Below are 22895 nucleotides of genomic sequence, written 5' to 3'. Positions count from 1 at the left end.
GTTTATATCTGGACCCTCTCTTCTATTCCATTCATTTCTATGTCCTTATGCCAGTATTACATTGACTACTCTAGCTTTGTGATAACATTTTTTAAAAAGATTTTATTTATTCATTCATGAGAGACAAAGAGAGAGAGAGGTAGAGACATAGGCAGAAGGAGAAGCAGGTTCCCTGTGGGGAACCCAGTGTGGGACCCCGAGATCATGACCTGAGCCAAAGGCAGACACTCAACCACTGAGCCACCTGGGCATCCCTGTGATAACTTTAGAAATCGTGAAGTGTGAGAGCTCCAACTTTGTTCTTTTTCAAGTGTGTTTTGGCTCTTCAGGGTCTCTTGAGATTCCATAGGAATTTTAGGATGGATTTTTCTTTTCTGCAAAAATTGTCATTTGGAATTTGAGAAGGGTTTCTCTGATTCTATAGCTCACTTTGGATTGAACAATAATAATATTAACAATATTAGGTCTTCCAGTCCGTGAACACAGGTTATTCTTCCATTTGTTGGTGATTTCTTATGTTCTCCCAGCAGTGTTTTGTAATTTTCAGTGTATATACGTCCCTTTCACCTTCTGGCTTAAATTTATTCCTATTTCATTCTTTATGACACTGTTTTAAATAGAATTATTTTTAAAATTTGCTTTCCTGAGCAGCCCGGGTAGCTCAGTGGTTTAACGTCACCTTCAGCCCAGGGTGTCATCCTGGAGACCCAGGATCGAGTCCCACATCAGGCTCCCTGCATGGAGCCTGCTTCTCCCTCTGCCTGTGTCTCTGCCTCTCTCTCTCTCTCTGTGTGTGTCTCTGATGAATAAATAAATAAAATCTTTAAAATAAGTAAATAAAAATAAAATTTGCTTTTCAGATTGCTCATTGTTGGTGTATAAAGACACTACTTCTACTTTTGTGTTGGTTTTGTGTCCTACAACTTTCCTAAATTGGTTTATTTGTTCCAACAAGTTTTTTGAGGAATCTTTAGAGTTCTCTACATGAAAGGTCTTGCCATCTGTGAGCAGAGATAATTTTATTATTTTCTTTCCACTTTGCATGCCTATTATTTCTCCCCCCCCCCAATTGCTCTGACTAGGACTTCCAGTATTATTCTGAATAGAAGCAGTGAAAGCAGGCAACCTTGTGTTGTTTCTGATATTAGAGGAAAAAGCTTCCAGTCTTTCACATTAAGTATGATGTTAGTGGTGTTGTCATTATAGATAGATCTTTATTATGTTGAGATACTTCTATTCCTAGTTCGTTGAGTGTTTTTTATCATGACAAAGTGTTGAATTTTGTCAAAAGCCTTTCCTGCATCAATTGAGATGATGGTGTACTTTTTTCCATCATTCTGTGAATGTAGTATGTTATATTGATTGATTTTTGTACGTTGAACCATCATTGAATTTCAAGAATAAATCCCACTTGGTCATGGTAGATAATCCTTCAAAGTACTATTGAATTCTGTTGAACTTTAAGATTTTGCTTTAATATTCATCAGGGGGTATTGTTCTGTAATTTTCTTGTATTATTATCTTTGTTATATGATTTATTTAACTATAAGCTTATATAATTTATTTTTTAATAATGTTTAACAAGCGGTTCATAAAATTCCTAAAAATTTAACAACTGATTCTCATGAGTCAATGTGAGACTGGTTCTAACACATGACTGGCTAGACTTGTGTCCCTTTTCTTTTTGCAATTTGGGGCACAGGGAGTTGAGAGACCCACTTAGTTTTGCACTATCATGGGAATAGCAAAAGATAAAGAGTACATCTATATGTCAATTTATTTTGGCAAACAAACAAAAATCCAGAAAAATATTAAGTTATAAGTTGTTTTTCCAGTCCCCATCTGACTGCATTGTCTTGACATCATGAAATTCAGTTCTTTTTAGGGAAAGGCACTATAGACTTTCTCTCTTTCTCCCTCATTTAATATTAGCAGGACTGAGTACTTCACTTGTACTTGTACTTGTAAATAAGGGTAATAATCCTTATTTTTATTACCCTTATTTTAGAGATAAAGACACTAAATTTAGGTAGGTTCAGTAACTCACACAAAGTCACACAGTTATTTAGCTGTACAGCCAGGATTTGAACCAGGGCTGCCTAACTTCAACTTGTTAAACTTGAACCAGTTTCAAGTGTCATCTGATCATAAATTGACACATGGTAGGATATAAATTGCCCCATTGGATTGTTGGCTGTGGATGCATCACTGTGTTCCTGTCTTCTCATACAGAGTCTCTACAGCTCTGGCTCCATCTAAGGTCTATCCACACTCTCTTAGAAGCATGGAAGGCCACACCTGGACTATGGGAAACTAGGTAAGTGTCTCAGGTATCAGTCGCCTACATATGCCACACAGTCACTTTTGGGGTGGTTTTTCTAGGTCATAATGTAGTATCCTTCAGAAACATTTATTGCAACTGATTTGCTAAAATTTTTTAAAAAGATTTTGTATTGTTGTTTATGTTTTTTGTATTGATCTGTAATTTCTTTTTTTAAAAAATCTATTTATTATAATTTGTGTCTTTTAAAGAATTTTTCCTCTTCACATAGATTTATTGACATATAATTTTTAATATTTCTTTATCATTTTAATTGCAGTAGAATTGTAGTGATGTTTCCTCCCATACTCCTCATCCTCCATACTCTTTTGTCTTTATTTTAATTAGTCTGGCTAAAGATTTATCAATCTTATTGAATTACTCAGAGAACCAGTTTTTGGTATCATTGATTTTCTGTATTGTTTTACTTTTTAAAAATTTCTTTGATTTCCTTTCTTCTGTCAGCCTTTAGGTTTAATTTGTTCTTCTTATTCTAGTTTGCTATGGAGATAGAATTTTAGATCACTGATTTATTTCTTTTTTCTTTTCTTTTTTTTCTTTTTTTTTTTGCTATAAACTTCCTTCTAAGCACTGCTTTAACTATATCTCACAACTTTTGATATATGTACTTCCATTTTTCCCTTAGTTCAAAATGTCTTAATTCTTCTTTTGACTTCTGCTTTGACACATATATTTAGTAGTTTGTCATTTAGTTTCCAAATATTTAAGATTCTAGATTTCTGTTAATAATCCTAGTTTAATTACATGGTGGTTAATGAAAACACTTTGTATGATTTAACTCTTTTTGAATTTATTGTCACTTGTTTTATGACCCACAGCATGGTTTATCTTGCTAAATGTTTCATGTGATTTGAAGCAAATGTGTACTTGCGGTTGTTAAAGTCATCTATAAATGTCAATTAGGTCAAGTTGGTTGACAGGAGAATTTAGTGATTCATCACTTACATACAACACCCAGAGCTCATCCCAAGGGTCCTCCTTAATACCTATCACCCATTTTTTTTTCCTATCACCCATTTAGCCCATCCCTCACCCACCTCCTATCCATCAACCTTCAGTTTGTTCTCAAATAGTTGAGTCTATTATGGTTTGCTTCCCTCTCTTACTGGCAATATTCTTTATTCTGAAATTTACTTTGTCTAATATTAATATAGCTACTCTAGATTTTTATTAGTGTTAACATGGTTTATTTAACCTGTTTGTGTTTTTAGATTTATAGTTTCTTGTAGGTGATATGTAAGTGGATTTTTCTTTTTCTTTTAAAAAATTTTTTAAAAAAGATTCATTCATTTATTTTATTTCATTTATTTTATTTATTTATTATTAATTTATTTTATTTTATTCATTCATTATTTTATTTTATTTATAAAGAGTGTGTGCAGTGGGGAGGGGCAGAGAAAGAAAGAGAGAGAAACTGAAGCAGACTGTGCTGAGCAGGAGCCCAGTGTGGGGCTTGATCTCACAACCCTGATATCACAACCTGAGCTGAAACCAAGAGTTGATTGCTCAAACATCTGTATCACCCAAATGTTCCAGATTCTTCTTTCTCAGCTGAAAAATCTTTGCCTTTCCATTGGGTTTTTGGACCATTAGCAATTAATATTTATGGGGTTGGGCTTAAATCTACTGTGTTTGTATGTGTTTTCTATTTATAATTTTTTTTCTGCTTTCTTTTGAGTCAATAGAATATTCTTTATGATTTTACTTCATATTCTTTCCTGGCTTATTAGCCATAACTCTGTTTTGTTATTTCAGTGGTTGCTTTAGGACATCTGGTGATATTATACCACTTCAAGTATAGCATAAGACTCTTTACTCCTGTCCTTCTCATTACCTTTGTGCTATTGGCATATGCTTTCTTTCTGTTATAATGCCATAATATACTGTTATTTTTGCTTCAAAAAGTTAATTATCTCCTTAAAAGACTTATAAATAAGGAAAAGGGATTTTTATATGTACAAACATATTTTTCTTTTTCTAAAGGATGAAAATCATTTTGTTTTTTTTTATTTTTTAAAGATTTTATTTGAGAGAGATACTGAGAGAGCATGAGTGGGGGAAAGGGAAGAGGGAGAGGGTTAAGCAGACTCTGCTGAGTAGGAAGCCCCACATGGGGTTCAATTGCAGGATCCTGGGATCATGACCTGAGCCAGAGGCAGGCGCTTAACTAATTGAGGCACCCCCATATTTTTCATTTTTTCTATTTCTGATACTCTTTATTTATATATCCAGAGTTTGATCTGATATTTTCATCTGCTTCAACAAAAGCTTTAATATTTCTGGTAGTGGATGTCTGCTTGTGATGAAGTCTCTCATTTTTGTATGTCCGAGAAAAGTATTTCACCTTCATTTGTGAAAGATGATTTTGCTAAGTATAGAATTCTAGGTTGAAGGTTCAATAAAGATATTGTTCCTTTGGTTCTTTAGCTGTCACATCTCCCAATGAATATCTGCTGTCATTCTTATTTTTATCACTTTTTCTTTTTTGCTAGTTGTTTAAAAATATTTTTCTCTTTATCACTGATACTTAGCAATTTTTTAATGATATATTTTGGTGAATTTTCTTTCTTTTTTTGGGGGGGAGGCTTGTGTCTTGTTGATTTTCTTAGGTCTGTGAATTATTTTGATAATAGTTGGAAAAGTTTTGGTCATTATTTAAGTATGTCTCTCTTTTCCCATCTTTCCTATACTCCAGTTACATATGCATTAGAAATTATACCATAGTTGATCGATTCTTTTTTTTTTAATCTTTTCTTCCCCCATGTATTATTTTGGATTGCTTCTATTGCCATGTTTCCAATTTCACTAGTCTTTTCTACAGTATCTAATCTGCTCTTAATTTCATTTCAGATATTGTATTTTTCACATCTTTAAAGTTCTGTTTGAGTCTTTTTAATATTTTCTTTTTCTAAAGATTTTATTTATTTATTCATGAAAGACACAGAGAATGAGGCAGAGATATAGGCAGAGGGGGAAGCAGGCTCCCTGCAGGGAGCCTGATGTGGGACTGGATCCCAGGACCCCAGATCATGACCTGAGCCAAAGACAGGTGCTCAACCACTGAATGACCCAGGTGCTGCTTTTTAATATTTTCTTTTTTTTTCTTTAAAGATTTTATTTATTTGTTCATGAGAGACACACACAGAGAGAGGCAGAGATATAAGCAGAGAGAGAGAAGCAGGCTCCATGCAGGGAACCCAACGTGGGACTCGATCCTGGGTCTCCAGGATCACGTCCTGGGCTGATGGTGGCACTAAACCGTTGAGCCATTGGGGCTGCCCTTTTTTTAATATTTTCAACGTCTGCATTTATTATGCTTGTTTTCCCATAAGTTCTTGAACATATAAAATATAGTTATAGCAGATTTTACATTTTTTTAATCTACTGATTCTTTCATCTGTGCCATTTAGAACTCTTCCATTGGATTTTTCTCCTGATTTAGTTGTATTTTCCTGCTTCTTTGCATGTCAGATAACTTTTTTAAAAGATTTTATTCATTTATTCATGAGAGACAGAGAGAGAGAGAGAGAGAGAGAGGCAGAGACACAGGTAGAGGGAGAAGCAGGCTCCATGCAGGGAGCCTGATGTGGGACTCAATCCCGGGACTCCAGGATCACACCCTGGGCTGAAGGCAGGCACTAAACCACTGAGCCACCCAGGGATCCCCATGCATGTCAGATAATTTTGAATTGGATACCGGAAATTCTGAGTTTTTCTTTGTAGGGTGCTAAAAAATTTTTATTAAAAAAAATTCTTGTGCTTTGTTCTGGGAAGTAGTTATAGTCAATGGAAATGATTTGATTCTTTTGAAGTTAGCTTTTCAGACTTATTAGGCAAATCTAGAGCAGACTAATCTAATTTTGCCCTACTACTGAGGCAATATCCTTCAGAGTATTTAAGCATAACTTAAAGACTCCAACAGTTTGATTTAGAAATACAGATTTTTTTTAAAATACAGATTTTATAATGTGTAGTAGAGCAAAGTTTGTATAATGCTCCTGCTGAATAAATGAGTTTTTGTACAAATTAAAGTTAATAAAATTGGTTTACAAGCAGCTTTGTCTTCACTCTATTTTACCATGATGTAAAATACTTGTACATGACTAAGGTTAGTTTTCCTTGTGATTTTAAACTCTGAATGTTCTACATTGGTTTTATGGATTAAGTACTTTATTATTTCCACAAAAAATTTTAAATTATAAAAATGTAAGATTGGGTTTTATTACGTGATATTTAGTGTATTTTTTGCCTTTCACAAGTTCAGGCCTCAAATTCATAATAATCAAACCATTTATGCCTAAACTATTAAATTTCTTGGAATGGCCAACAGGTAACACAAAGATTTGCTGCTTCACTTTAGAAAAAGGTGGACAGTTGTAAGAATTTCTTCCACCTTCTAATCTGATGAAGAAAGAGGGAATATTTCTTCCTAGAAATGAAGCCTCTTTGGTTTTTTTATAACTCAGCTTTGAAAGCACAGTCTTCTTCATATGATTTGCATTATTTATCCACAAACGTAACACTTTGCACTTGTCCTCACTAAAGCTAAACTGTTATTTATAGGTATGGCCTTGAGCAGCGCTGGTGGCGGAGCGGTTTAGCGCTGCCTGCAGCCCAGGGTGTGATCCTGGAGACCCGGGATCAAGTCCCACATGAGGCTCCCTGCATGGAGCCTGCTTCTCCCTCTGCTTGTGTCTCTGCCTCTCTCGCGCGCTCTCTCGCTCTCTGTGTCTCTCGTGAATAAATAAATACAATCTTAAAAAAAAAAAAAGTATGGCCTTTAGTTACATATGTGGTCTCAGCAGTTAAAATGGTTTGGAGTTACCACCTGAGATAGGTTGCTTTCTCATCTGTAAGTTGTGATTTGTAAATTGTGGAGCGGGGAGTTGGGAGTGTGCCATTTACATGAGACCACATGGTTAATAGCAGAACTTGTACATACAGCACTATATATACACCGTATATACAACCCAGTGGCCTTGGTTATGAGGATTACATGAGATGATGTAAAGTGCTAAGACTAGTGCTGGCACTTAGTAAGTGCTCAATAACTGTTAGCTCTTATTAGGGCTGGAGTAGAAAATATGAAGGGGAAAATGGCCAAAGATGGTTTTTGTAAACCATGTGAAAAAGTTTGGAAATCACCCCCAAAGGTATTCAATATAGTCAGATTTGAGTTTTAGAAAGAATACTCTGGTAGCAGGATGAAATGGGGTAAGTTTTAGAATTAAGACTGGAAGCAGGGGCACCTGGATCTCAGTGGTTGAGCTTCCGCCTTCGGCTCAGGTCGTGATGCCTGGTCTGGGGATCAAGTCCTACATAGGCTCCCTGCGAGGAGCCTTCTTCTCCCTCTATGTCTCTGCCTCTCTCTCCATGTCTCTTATGAACAAATAGTCTTTAAAAAAAAAAAAAAAAAAAAAAAAGACTGGAAGCAGAGCATTTAGGGAACCAGAGCAGTAATCCAGAAGAGAAATTAGGGTAGTCTGAACAAATGTGGCAGTAGGTTACATGGAAAGAAGTATACCAATTGAATACATAGGAACTTTTAAAAATCACTTTTGCCTGATGAATGTGGGAGATTAGGTAGAAGGAAAAAAAAAAAGCATTTCAGGTTTCTTGCTCAGTAAGATGGGTAACTGGTGGCCATTTAAGATAGAGAACACAAGAGAAGAACCAAATCACACATGTGGCTTCATTCTTGAGGCGAGGAAGAAGAGGAAAGATGACCTTGGTGTGGAACATACTGAGTTTGAAGTGTGTTAAAAGACATCCAAGTGGAAATGATCAATACATACATGGCTCTGTAACAACACTAAGAGAAATTTCTGCAGTGATGTAGATGTCTTCTGTCCAATATGGTGGCTACTACGCCAAATAGCTTTTGAGGACTAGAAATGTGGTTAGCATGACTAAGGAGCTGAATCTTGAATTTTATTTAATTCTAATTAATTTACATTTAAGTTGACATGTGGTTAGTAGTTAGCTTATTTAACTGCACAGGCATGGAGTCAAGAACTCAAGTGATAAGTTAATAAAATCTGACTTGAGGGGATCCCTGGGTGGCACAGCGGTTTGGCGCCTGCCTTTGGCCCAGGGCGCGATCCTGGAGACCCGGGATCGAGTCCCACGTCAGGCTCCCGGTGCATGGAGCCTGCTTCGCCCTCTGCCTGTGTCTCTGCCTCTCTCTCTCTCACTGTGTGCCTATCATAAATAAATTTAAAAAAAAAAAATCTGACTTGAGCCAAATCAGATTAGTCTAAGGAAAATTAGAGATGGTTTCAGGATGGCTACCTTGGAATATTTATCTTAGAGAATCCCTAGTTTGACCATATCAGCCTGTCAGTTTTATTATATATATATTAAACCTGTTTTGAACTTTTGAATTCAGCTAACTTCTAGGCACAGTTAGTTGACAGCTAAAATTCACTTACCGTAAACTTATAGTACTTCCTCCAATCATAAGTATTTTCCCAGAATCAGATGTGTGTGTGTGCGGGGGGGGGGGGGGTGAGGTAGGGAGGTTCTCATTTTCTAGAATTTCAGTATTTGGTGAACAAAATCAATGCTCATTCCTTGTATATCTGTCGTAATGACTTTAGTCATAGCTTGTTTCATCTTTCCAGACTAAGACCACATGTTTTTGGTCTACCCGCAATACAATTCTCTTATACCCATGATCATTCTAGATGCTTTTTCATGAAATCTAAGGATTTTTTTTCTTTCAGATAGACAACCAGAATTGAAAAGATAAATTTTATCAACTCACAATGGCTTAATACAAGGGTAAACTTTATTTTGCTTTGCTTTTTTACTATCTTTTGGTAGGTATGTGGAGCTGCAGAAGTATCATGTTATACTGGGTTGAATGGTGGCCTCAAATAGATGTCCAAGTCCTAATCCCCAGAACCTGCGAAAATTACAGGTTATGTGACAAAAGATGTGACTAAATTAAGGGCTTCGAAGGGTTTATCCTAGATCATGTGGGCATATGTAACTATAAAACAAGACAGAGGGTGTTTTTGGACATACTCAAGAGAAGGCACTGTGAATACAGAGACGGGCAGTTTGGAGCGCCGCCACCATAGAACAAGGAATGCCAGCCATCAGAAGCTCAAGTGGTAAAAAAATGGATTCTCCCCTAGAACGCGCAAAGGGGGCATGGCCTTGCTGACAGCTTGATTTCAGCTCACCAAAAACTTATTTTGGACTGCTAGTCTTCAAAACTATGAGAGGGTCAATTTCTGTTGTGGTAATTTACTATTGCAGCTACAGGTAACTAATACATGTGGCCAGCAATAAAGTCTTCAGGAAAGACTAATGTTATAATACTAATAGTCCTACATACTAACCTCCTTTTGTTTTATTGAACTACAAAAGTAGGGTAGATTATTCCCGAAGACTGGATTCTTTCAAAATACATGGTTATATAACATTTGCCTATGTGAAACTTTTTTTTTTCCTTTCGTGCCTAATTTGTGAAGAATATACCCTTGTGAGAAAATACTAGAATTGTCAACTGGTTCTTCCAATGATCATCAATGCATATCCTCTGAGAATGTCACTGACATTGAAGGCAAGGACTTTAGTAATTGCTGGGTTTCCAGCATCTAATAGTGCCTGGCACAGTTGGTAAATATTTGTTGAATCAATGTGCTATTTGTCTATTTCTCTATTGCTGTTTTTTTTCAAACCTTAAAACAGCAGAATCCTTTTGCTGAATTTGTATTTTACAAAGAACATCAATATATAAAATAGATACAAGTAGATCTGCTCTTAGTGAGGAGCGTGAAATCTGCTTACCTGTAAGATACTACACATTAATATTGTGGCATATTATACACTAATACAATATTTGTGAAAATTTGTGGAGTTAAGGAAACACTACTCACATAGTCCTTTTCAAGAAACAAAATTTATATCTACTATAAAAAGTCAGTTTGGAAGGTTTTTTGGGCTTCTGCTCATGAAATGGACAAAAGTATAACAATACCGGAGTAACAGAATCAGCAGTTTTTTAGTAGGAGCACAACAAGAGCATAGGTTCCTAAGAAATTAGGTTAGAAATCTGTTTCTGGGCTTAGTAGGGCAAAGCAAATAGCAATTGCTTTGGAATTTGGCAGGTAAGTTCAAATCCTGGACTGCCACTTACTGTATGATTTTCAGTGAATCTAACCTATAACACAGTGATAATCATGGCATCCATATGAAAGGATTACTTTAAGGACTAAATGAGATCATTACTATGCAGAGGATGTTATATTGTAAATACTCAATAAATGATAATTAACTAGACTAAATGTCAAAGTGCACTTGATGACATATTTTGCTAAGATATTAGTGTTTAAATTGTTCTTTTGTCCTTCACTTTTGGCTCTTATAACCTTGATAATGAAGTATTTGGAAAGACAGCAAGAAATTTAGAGGCTGAAGACTCCGTTTTGAATAAACTTATTTAAAAATGTGAAATATACAAATTAATATTTTCTCTGCCATCTCAGAATTGGTATGCTAAAATGAGGGAGTGTCACATGGATGAAGATTAATAAAATCTTAAAAAAAAAAAAATCCCAAGTCCCCTCCCCTGACATTCCCAATTCCCCTCTACTCTGCAAAACAAAACTTGTGGCCCATCTGCCACTTCTCTACCCACTGCAAGGCTCATTTCAAACTCCTAACTGGGTGTGTTTGTTCCTCAATTCATTTCTAAATTTGCCCGTGAACAACAGGCATTACTAGTGAGTCCAGGCCTCACTCTCTCTGCTGGATTTTGTTTAGAAATTTTAATCCTAATTATTCTTGAGTACATTTAAACCAACAGTTTGAATTTTAGTCACACTTACCAGCCACATGCACTGAAACACAGCCTTTTCACTCTTTTCCCATCAAAAGTTTCTCTATCTTTAAAAAAACTTCCCCTAATCTCTCTCCTTGGGGAATCAGCCTGAGGATTCTTTCCTTTGTGCTGCCTCCCTTGTGCTGGAGCACAAGCCCCAATTAAGCTCTGCCAGGAACTCCCTTTTGGCTTCTCATCGATTTCTATTGCTTAGCAATAAACCCACAGACCCACTATGGTATCCCTACCATCCTTGTCACTGCTGTCTCGCGCTTGGGTTATTGTCATTTGTTTCCTCATTGGGCTCCCCCTGTAGTCAATTCTGAACACCAGAGGCAGATGCACCTGTTCAGATCACATCACTTCTCTGCTCCCAACTCCCTTCTCAAGCAGAGGAAAAGTCAAAGACCTTAAAATCGCCCACCAGACCCTCCATGAGCAGACTCCCAGTTACTCCTCAACCTACCCTACCTGTCCCTTTCCGTCTGTACAACTGCACTGCTGGTTCCTTTAGTGAGCCAGTCACACTTCCACATCTGTGAGCTCTTCCTTGCCCACCCTAGCAGTGCTTCTCCCATTCCTTGCATTAATTTTTTCCCTAATACTTATCATAATACAATTTAAATCTTACTTTGTTTTTATCACTCACAGTGAGATTACAAACCCCACAAAGGCAGGCCTTTTTTTTTTTTTCCCACTGTTCCAGGATCTGAGCATTTTGAGCATATTGAGTAGTCATTCAGTAATTGTTGAAAAAGATGAAAATGAAAAAAATGAACTTAATCACTCCCCTTCCCAAGTTCCCCCTTACTGGGTGGTTTTAAAGTCACACAGAAGTTCTTGGGTTGAAAATAAAAGCAAAAGACCACTACACATTAGTTTGTCAACATGTAATGCCCTGGGTTTATTTTGTGAGAATTCTATCACAATTTTTCCAGGTGGGATTAAAAACCTTAAGGATAATGTATGCCATTGGACTGGGCATTCAGACTTCGGTACTGACAAAGCACTAGTAGTAGTCTGTTAAGTACCATTCTCTTCACAGAAGAGAGGTCAAATATTTCCAAAGGAAGGCACCCGATATTTGTGGTTCTGGCCTTGCAGCCTTCTGGAGAATCTTAAAAGGAAAAAAGCTGGCTGGCTGTTTTTAGAAACTGGAATGATGATACACGTACAGCAATTACTGCATTCTTCTCCCTTATATCCTTTTTGTAAGAACAAGTAAAGAATGAAGTCTTTTAAACAATTCGACAATAAAAAAGTACAATTTTTTTTTTTTGTGCTAAAAAAAGGGCAAGACAACATAAACTCCAGTTGTAAGGACTCCATTTGCATACTTGATTTAACACTTTTTGGTGTGGAAGGAAATGGGACTACTGGGCTGTTTGTAGAGCAGCAACATAACATTAGTGCTTTAAGTACCAGAAACTACCCACATAGCTCTGTGGGCAAGTGGGGATGGGAAGATTCAACAGACTTCATTTTTAGCTTGTTACTTGTCCTAATGATAGTAGACCAGGAAGATCCCCATTTAACAGTACATTCCCCATTTTTTAAAAACTGATGCCTTTTTTTTTTTTTTTTGTAAAATTCTGTATGTATGTCACCATTTTTTTCACATGATACACAGAAAACTCAGGGACCCAGAGGGGAACCAAGTTATGTTATACCATTTACAAAATACCAAGGAGTCCACAGCTACCTAACACATTTACTACAGCACAGGAACCAATGAAGGTACAGTGTACAAAAAACTGTAAACACGGCACAATAAATAGATAAAACAGCAGGTTCCGCACCATGCACATGATGTGATGACACTTCATCTCTATACAATCTCACATCTCACACTCTTTGTTGCGATTTATTTCCCTCCCACCCCCCACCCCCAAGTGCAAAGCATCACAAATGAACATTTCTGTATTCAAGTAACATATATACAAGGGTATTACAAATATGCAGTACTGTACAGATAATTGCTGTATTCTTAATTTACAGATGTTGATTTTTTCCTATTAACAGTAAGAAAAGAAAAATTGAAGCATGAGAGATGAGCATTGCTGTCAAGTCCCCACAGCTGCCACAGAAACGCATGTGCTGCATTCCATCATCCCTTGCATTCAAAATGCTACTGATGCATAGCACCTAATCAAGTCCCCAGGCTGCAGCTCCACTCCTGAGGAAGCTACGTCACCTCCATCGCTACTGTATTGTCTGCTATGTTGTTTAGTGCTGGCTTTTCTGATTCATGATTTTCCCTGTTGAAATAAAGTTCAATTAAATTACTTATCTGCAACAAATTTAACAAAAGACAAATTGAACAAATCAAGACTATCTTCCCACTAAAAAAATTAAATATTTTTAATCATAGAAAGAAATGTAACAAGTAGAGGAATATGAACTCTCATAGTTTATTATCAGGAACATACAACCAGAAGTCAGGTTTCTGTGTACCAAGTAAATTCCACGGTCAACTATACAACCGACAAAACTGTAGTAGCAGCCAAGTAACCCAGCTGCTAAAAAACCTAAAGAATTCCCAAGTGTTAGTCTATACTTTCCTCTTTTTTTAAACCTTTCCTAAAAATTTTTAAAAAGGAAAATAATGTGACCAAAGTTCATTCATGTCAGGACTTTAAGTCTGTATGTGCAGCTGAGTAGGACGGCTATGAGCTGGAAATCACAAGACCATGGTCACAGTTATGCTAGTGCCTAGGCTGCTGAGGGTGCTTGCAGAAATCTGTCAACGGCTCTGGATCTCAATTCCCTCATCTTTAAAACCAAGCGATTGAAATAAGTGATATAAAAGCATACAATACACGGTGAGTGTTCCATAGTTACACAATTCTATAGCAATGAACACCATGTATTACATATCTAAGTAAGAACTAGAATTGATTGATTACTTATGACTAGACCCAGAATGCTACTAAGAATGGATCTTAATGGAGCAAAGACTTACTTAAGCTGAGCAGCAGACAGGGACGCATGTGTTGGGAAACTTCAGGCTTATAGTCTGTTGTTGCAAAGCCTGCTGTTCTCCCACCCCGGGCCACTCCGGCCCGAGGGAGTTGACCTATCAGCCTGGCATCCAAGGTGTTCCAAAGTCTGCCTTCCTCCCACCATTCCAACGTCAACTACTAAACATTCCCAAACCTCTACACAAACGAGTTTAGCTATGCTAACCTTTGAATACATTTGTATTTCTCCAACTCTTCCTCTTTTCTTGCCTAACCAAGAACAAATCTGATCTTATTTTGCAGAACTTTCCCAGAATACCACTGGTGTGAAAAGATGTTCCCTCAAATTGAAATTATAGCCATCATCTATACAATTAATTTGATAAGGATATTATGCTTTATGATACAGAAAAGATGTTCACCTGTTAGTTAACATTATTTAATTTTTACGCTTTCATACTTGTCTTCTAACTAAATTGAAAACCCCATCTTTCTTTCTTTCCCCCGCAGTATTTTGTAAATAGCAGGATTCTTTACCACTAATATCTAAAACAGGAGAGTCTGAGCAAACATTCTAAACCATCTACTGAAACCCAAGAAGACAAATTAACATAAAAAGTAATGGGTTTGAGTAAAAACTGACCTGGCATTAATACTGTTTAAGCCTTTACGTTATTTACATTATTAAGAGTAGATTAAGCCAGGGTGGGTTGTATCAATTCTGTTTACACGAGAAGATATGGAACATAAAAGAAACATTCTAAAGAGAACTTCCTCCATCCAAAGATGGAAAATGAGAGCACTGAGAGCTATCATTCTACTGTGAAAGTGGTGTCCAAAGCACACAGGCAACATTCAGTATACCATTTAATTCAAATTCTCAACAATGTTGAATTATAACACTTACCTGTTTAGTCTTGAATAAATAAGGAATTCTCCTCTACCCATTTTCAATGTATGTAAGGAAAAGAACAAAACACAGAAGTAGAGAGCACTGCCAAAGGATTCAAGTCAGAGCTCATATTTTTTCAAACATTTTGGCTTCAAATAACTACTGACCTTGGAACTGAATCTACAGCAGATGAAGATGCAACCTTGGAGACTTGACAGTTTGCTGCGGCAGCCAGCTTTAAGGCAGACGACGGGACAGCACTTAAAGTCCTAGGTATGTGTCGTGCATTGATGGGGGCGATAGAGTTTACAGTGGCAACTGACGAAGGGACAGTTAATCGAATGTTGTTCCCGATCAGAACCTGAGCTGTTGCAGAATTGGCAGCAGTGACTTGATGACTCAGTGCACTGTGGGAACCTGAAGTCTGTGTCATGTTTGAAGGTTGTAACAATGTTGAACCTGCCGTTGACGGACTCGTGTGTACAAGTGCTGTTGGTGTAGTACTGCTGAGGTGTAAGCCCTTGTATACTCCTAGAGAAAGAGAAAGAAATGTATGGCTTTGCTGTTTACCACTGATATATGTTACAAACATCAGAACAATTTAGAAGTCTATCTCTTTTTAAAGATTTATGTATTTATTTTTGAGAGAGAGCATGGGGGGGGGGGGCTGGGGGGAGAGAGAATCTCAAGGGAACTCTGGCTGAGCAGGAGTCCCGATGTGGAGCTCGATCCCAGGACCCTGAGATTATGATCCAAGTGAAAACCAAGAGTCGGATGCTCAATGGACTGAGCCATCCAGGTACCCTTAAATGTCTTTATCCTTACCTGAGGCTGGAAGGACGCCATTCACCCCAATTCCAAGCACCACATCATCCTTCATCTTGAATCCCATCAGTTGTTCTGATGTCACCAAAGCAGAAGCAGCAAATTGAGCACTAGCAGAATCCAAAGTCTTGGAAACAAAACCCTAAAAAAGAAAATAAAAACAAATTTAATCAGCATCGTTTAGTCTCAAATTAACTTATTAAAGCTACACAAGTATACAACAGTCTGAATATAAACCAGAGTGGCAAACCACTGAAATATCTTCATGTCTTTTGAGTCGTAAGTTTGAAGAATGCTCAAGCAATCTAAGAACTCAGGGATTATGAATTTTGATCTTCATATGTGACAATGTGTAATATGGACAGGTCAATTACAAAAATAAACCTTCTTTAATGTGGAAGCACTAAACCTCTGACACAAAGTGTCAGACGAGAAATACGCTAGTAAAACATTTCAGTGATTTGCAAGTACATATAATGAAAAATGAGTATGTAAGGTTCTTTCTTCACCAAACTTACACACATATTCACATATAAACCAAGGCACCTTTGGGACAGTAAGCTAACTATCCCTTTAGAATTGATGTAACAAAATATCATACCATAGCTTGGCCTAGAAATTAAGAAGCTCCTCTAATTTTTTAAAATCGATTTTTCCTTTAAAACGCTAAGATTCAAATTTCAGCCTTTGAACCTTACATGTGTTTAAATGGCAAACATTCATCATACCTGAGGTTTAAAAGTGATTTCTTGTAATTAAGAGAGGTTTAATAATGATAACTTTACATAACTCTTAATAATAATTAAAATATCCAAGATAACGAGCTGGGTGAGATTATATGTTAAAGAGATAAATGCATAAACTATAGGACAGACTTGGAAAACAGTGTCTTGATCTCATTTAACTATGCTTTCTTAGTTTTACTTTTTAAAATAGGGAGCAGAGGCAACGGCTTCCATACTCACCTGTAATGCTCTTTCTAAACCCTGTATAGAATGGCTATGATGTAGATTCAGGCGAAAGCCACTTTTCTGCTGGTTAGATGCAAGGTTCTATGACAACAGTTGGTAATTAGAGATGAACTCTGGTGGGAAACAATGAGGGATAATCATAAGACAGACAAATCCCTCACCTGTGCAGTGGTGGTGGAGGAATTACTATTTGCTTGCTGTTGCTGAATTTGGGCAAGCTGCTGTTTCTGCATTAGTGCCAGTTGCTGTTGATGTTGCTGGTATTGTTCGGCTGTAAATGCTGAACATAAAACGAGGAAACACTTCATAAAAATGCACAGATAGCATACACATCTTAAAGTACCAAAAAAATTACAGCATTAAAAAAATTTTTGTGCAGAATTAAAGCATCTGACAAAGGCTCATGTGATCCTGCTAAAGATCACTTTCATAAGAAAAATTCTGCATTTTTTACAACCACACTTAACAGGAGTGGCTCGAGTTTAAAGCAACACAAAAGTATAAACTTCCCGAGTTATAACAACATAGGAAAGAGAACTCACTTCTCAAGTTTCAAAACCATTATTTTTATAAGCTATGACATTTGCGCTAGACAGTGTAAAAAGGTAATCCAGCTTTTTAAATCCACATATTTGGAATTCAACTTTGCACTGAGCTTGAGAAGAAATCTGATTAATTACCATTTGGTTTCTAGTTTACTCATATTACTGTCCCAATGCATTCAGATGATCCCTAACAGTTCTGTGTATAAATACTAATTGTTCTACATATTTTCTAATTTTAGCCATTATAAACATTTTCTCTATATGGAATATAAGATTGTTGGTTTATTACCTTTATTTTATTTTTTTTTAAAGAACTCATCCTTTAACAGGAAGAGGCTCCAAATGTTAAGGTTAATTAATTTTCCCCACCCAATTAACCCACCTGGAAAAAATCCAGTCAATAAGAACGGAGTTGTTTATGTTGATTTACTGTACAGAATGATGTCTGAGGAAAGACACTGTGTTATGCTACTTATGTTTGTCTATGGAGAGCTCAGTTCTAAAAAAAACAAACAAAAAAATGTTCATTTATTACCCCCCAAAAAAGTGTGTGCAGTTTTTAAAAAGGAAACCTTTTTCTTTTTTCTTACTTTTGCCAATTAAAAAAAGGAAAAAAAAAAAAAAAGGGCACATACAATCACAACATCTGACTTTAAAGGCTTCTTTAAGAAACCTGTGATGTTTGGATTAAGAATTATTTCAAAACACAAAAAAGGTTATCATGCATCCCTGAATACCAGGGAATCTATAAAACATGCAATGCAAATTTCCTCAATCTAAAGCTTAATGTTCTCAAAACACTGTCACCTAATTTGTTGTCTTTAATTGCATTTTAATAATTTAGTTGAAGAAAATATCACTTCATCAAGTTTTATAACTTTCACTCATAACTTGTAAAGAATCTTTGTCTTCCAGTATAACAGCTTTTCTGAGTAGTACCACTACAAAATGTTTAGGTAGAAATGCTACCGTATTTTCAATGAATCAGAAAATTATGAAACAATATTTAAGAAAACCCCAGAAATTATTAGTGTCTACACAGACTTTACACTTGAACTAAGTTCTTGGGCTACAAGAGCAAAAACATAATTTCTTGCTATAAAAACTGTCTTTTGATGCATTTCTTTTCCTACTATATAGTAATTCTCAGATCTGAATACTATAGGGAAGACTTATTGACTAGATAACTTCTAAATACTGACATAAAGTAACTTTGTGTCAAAATGACTACTTCCATAGAATAGGAATGTGTTGTATCAAAACCTGAAAATTTACAAAAATTAATGCTGCCCTGAAATAGTTTATAATTAATGTAACATTTATATTTATGCTTTTTAAAATCCATAAAAGTAACTGTTTACCCTAAAGATCCCTAATTTATTAAAACTAGAGTTTTGCTAGTATGTTTTTGAGATTAATACTTTTAACTTCCTAAATTTGAGTGAGTTGCTTAAAGTCTGAACATCCCACCAAGGGATATTCAATAAATTTTTTTTTAAAAAAGGATAATTTTTACAAGGTCAGGTCATTATATTTCTACAAACATAATAATTCAGCATTCATTGGAGAACTATATACAAAAAACTCCATTTACAGGAATGAAAGTAATATTTTATGGAAATTTGTATGTGTTTTAATAAAAAAATTAGCAATAATAAATAATAATAAATCAAATCGATTTTTTTTTGCCCTAATTTAAGTTCAACATTTTAATCCTTGGTCTCTGAGGATCTTGTGAATTTCACTTTTTTAAACTGTTAACTTCTCCCTAATACAAGATTTAGAAATAGAAATGCAACTGTCTAATACTCATCATGATTTTAGTAATATTTCTTTTGGAGTCTAGTTATGAAACTTTCCCCAGACATTTTTCATAAATGACCTAGAAGAAACACATAGGCTGAACAACATATAAGCTGAAAGTAAAAACCATGGGTCTAGGAGCCAGGAGACCTTGATTTGTTGTTGTTGGTGGTGGTGGTTTTTTTTAAGCTCTTGGCTCTATGGCTCTATCATAACTAGCCAGGTATACCTGGCCAAGTAACTAATCTTTTTGGGGCTCAGTCATGTTCATCCAAAATACTTGGATTAAATTAGGTGATCACTAAAGCCCTTTCCACCTCTGCGACACAAGGATTTTATATTTCTTCTGAGAAACAAATTTCCAATCCAAAAGGCTATATAAATAAGTAGGAAAACTTGGACAAAGGTAAGGTAGTAAATCTGGGGAAATACAATCTGAACTGGGTTTTACATTGCTATTTATACAGAAAACTGAGAAGACTTCAGATAGCATTATAATTAAAAGTCCAGTTAAATGCTATGTGGAAATAAATAAACATGACCATATTTTTCCCTAGTCTCTATTCAAGGTAGAAAGTGTTACAGTTCTAGGTTCTAGGTCTACCTCTAGACAGAGAGTGATAGTCAAGTATGCAATTAGCATGAAGATGGGCAGAATGGTTTCATGGACATATGACCAAATCTAGAATCAGAAGCATTTTACAGAACCCCAAATTTTTAGAGGCACCCTTGATTTCCTCCCACAACTTCACAATAAAGATGATGAAACTTTCATCTGAGGTCACAAAGATAGTAGTGGAATGGGGGGAAAATCTATCCATAAACCACTGAGATATTAAATATAAAAAGAAATAGCCATAAGTTTGTTTGTTTTAATATTACCTACAAGAAATAATCAAACTTTTAATGTACCCCACACTATGAATCAAGTCCTTTAAACAAAACAAAACAAAACACCCTTATCTATAGAGCACCTGAGAAGAGTCTAGGTATGGGAGAAGACTTATGTGAGGGACATGACTAAATGCTGAGAATAGGGAAGGAGCATGACAGGACTTCAAATTTTGAAGCACACTATGATGCTGGAAAGCAAGAAAACTTAGTATGCTTCTAAGGGCAACAGAGGAACTTGTAGGTTTAAACTTAAGGAGGTAGCTGTTGTTCATATATGGCCAAACTTTCTAAACAAGATTCCCAACCCTAGAATAACTTGATCTAGAAAATTGTTGCATTTGCCCTCACTAGAGGTGTCTATGCAAAGGCCAGAAACGACTGCTGCTTTGGTAGCCGCTAACAATTCTCTGGGCTAGGAATTTAGACAAAATAATCTATGATGTTACCAGTCCATTTGGACAGGAAACTATTCTTCTGTGGCACTCCAGCACCTGGAATAGTCATTTTCTTGCAGCTGGAGCATCTCAATGGAAATGATCAAAGAGTAGGAGTATGTGAGGGGGACAAGTACTTAGAAAAAAATTAATAATCTGAAAAGACATATTTAAGATTACCAAAATGTACATTGTTTAACAAAAAAAAAAAAAAAGCAAAACACTCCAAAACCCAAACCAAAAAAAACCCAATGAACCCAAACACTTATTTTAAAAGATCACCTTCAAACAGAAATTTCTTTGAGCAGTACACAGGCAGAAAATTATTTTAATAAAGGAAAAGGTAACTTTAAAGAGATAAATATAAAATAAAATGACTTCAGAAAATACTAAAGGATGATCAAGCTTGAATGATAGTTTTGAGGTTCATAAGCACTTATCAGCCACCCAGAAAATCCAACCTGAAAAGAAAAAGATGGTGTATTTCCTTTGATGGCCAAACATGGCTGAATCTGAATTCATTCGGCTTTGAATTACTTGAACATGAGATAATCTGTGACCCAACCTTCCACTTATTGTGAGTAATCCTGCACTTCAGCACACAACTATAAAACTATTAATTTTACTATGAGTGCTACTCTACACCCTGCTAAGGATGTAATTTTGAATTGTGAAACATGCTTGGATAAGGATTAAGGTCCTATAGGTTTATAAAGTCTAACCATGAGAATATTCAATGCTCAAATCTAGAATTCTTTTGAAATTTGTAATTGCATATTACAAGTTTTATGAAGTAAAATGCACTAATTTAAGTAAGCTACAGATCCTGAGACTTAGAACACATCATTCTAGCTACATATATCCTATTAATTTATGAAAATAAACCAAATCTTTAGTATAGGTATGTGAGCTTAGGAAAATTACTTAGAATGCTGAATGAAATTTCAGTGGGAACTAAGAATTCAAATCCTGAACATATAATGGTGGTTTAAAAAAATCACTTTTTTATTTAGTCTTTCTAAGTTATAAAAGTCCATTCTAATTATGAGAAAAGGTATTAATTCTGACATCCCATATCCCCCAAACTCAAACACATGCAAACTGAAAAAAACACTATACATTTTCAAAGGTGCTTTTATAGATTAAAAAAAAATAGAAAACTTTCCAAATCACATATAAACCAAAGATTATTAAATATACACAATTTATTCATAGTACTACAATCTAGTCCTAGAAATTCTAAATACACATATATTTAAGTCTTCCCAACATTGTGTCACTCTATTGTGTGTTATCCAGAGGATCATGCACTCGAGCACCTGACCAACCAGGTTACTAATCTATTAGGCCACACAACTATGCAAAATGACCAAGACTGGGAAGCAAGCAAAAAAATTCTGAGCACCAGGAACTACAAAAGTTGGTGTGTTAAAGCTCATGCCCTTTATTAAAAATAATGGGCTCCTGATATCCTCATTTAGAATTTCCTGCTTGAAATAGGATCTTTATAGGTGATTTCTTAGAAAAAGGAAAATCAGTCCAGAGGGCATCACTAGGCCACAGCATACATATAAATATTAATATTTAAAATAATGACAGATTAATAAAAAACTGCTAAATCAAAATACTTGGCTTAAGCAGCAAACGAGAAAGTATATATCAACTGACTTCTATCTCATATATAGTGGTTAAGTTCTAAAGTCAGTATAGTAAAAATTAAGCCTTGAAAATTCCTTTAGAGTCTACCACAATGGATGTGTCTCTTTCAATAAGCCCAGCACAGACAGTTTTTCCTCTGGCTTATGGTTCTGTGGTTGAGTACCAGATGAAATAGTTGGGCTTATATTTGGGGGCCATCTATATGAAAAAATTTATCTTTAAAATTACAATTACACAAAGGTGAGAAGATTAACCTCTGAATGAAGCGGCAAAGGAGGCATGGATATTCCGAGTAACAACAGATTCACTTCTGCCATTCCCAGAGTGGCCAACTCTGGAGAATATGTTCTTTTGGTTGAATTGTATTTAGAATCCTTATAACTTTTGAACTGTTAAAATTTTATTTTTTCTTCAGGGGCCTATAGTTGAATTTGCTTGAGTGTAACATACATATAATAGGACTCTACTAAATAGGAAAGAATAAAGCATGACCCAACAGCAATCTGTAGGCATCTATTCTCTACGCATACAAAAAAATCTAGTAAAAATTAAGGGAAAATTGAAACAATTATGTGCAACAAAAAAATAAATTCATTTTTAAAAAGTTGTATCACATTATATGGGGGAGGAAATGATTCAAAAGAAAATTATACAGTCATTAAAAATTGTTTTTCAGCTAAACTTTTGGTAACACTACTGGTTCAATGTTCACTTTTTAACGTTCTTGGAAAACACAAA

General features: G+C 35.7%; 1 protein-coding gene across 3 annotated transcripts in view; it reads right to left on the bottom strand.

The window, feature by feature from the left end:
- Positions 1-12049: 12049 nt before the first annotated feature.
- EPC1 (enhancer of polycomb homolog 1) overlaps positions 12050-22895 on the bottom strand; it is a 92461-nt gene continuing 81615 nt past the window's right edge. For 2 of the 3 annotated variants that reach the window (XM_055334486.1, XM_055334484.1), the window contains exons 11-15: positions 16984-17102; positions 16817-16903; positions 15852-15993; positions 15194-15557; positions 12050-13432 (exon numbers count right to left, since the gene is read on the bottom strand). In XM_055334486.1, the coding sequence (XP_055190461.1) occupies positions 13360-13432; positions 15194-15557; positions 15852-15993; positions 16817-16903; positions 16984-17102 (785 nt within the window). In that variant the 3' untranslated portion in view covers positions 12050-13359. The remainder of the gene's footprint in view (positions 13433-15193; positions 15558-15851; positions 15994-16816; positions 16904-16983; positions 17103-22895) is intronic. The other variant, XM_055334485.1, reaches the window with a different exon arrangement.

The sequence above is a fragment of the Nyctereutes procyonoides genome, unplaced genomic scaffold, assembly GCF_905146905.1.
Source record: "Nyctereutes procyonoides isolate TBG_1078 unplaced genomic scaffold, NYPRO_anot_genome, whole genome shotgun sequence".
Classification (NCBI taxonomy): Eukaryota; Metazoa; Chordata; class Mammalia; order Carnivora; family Canidae; genus Nyctereutes; species Nyctereutes procyonoides.
This window is presented reverse-complemented; position numbering and strand designations above follow the sequence as displayed.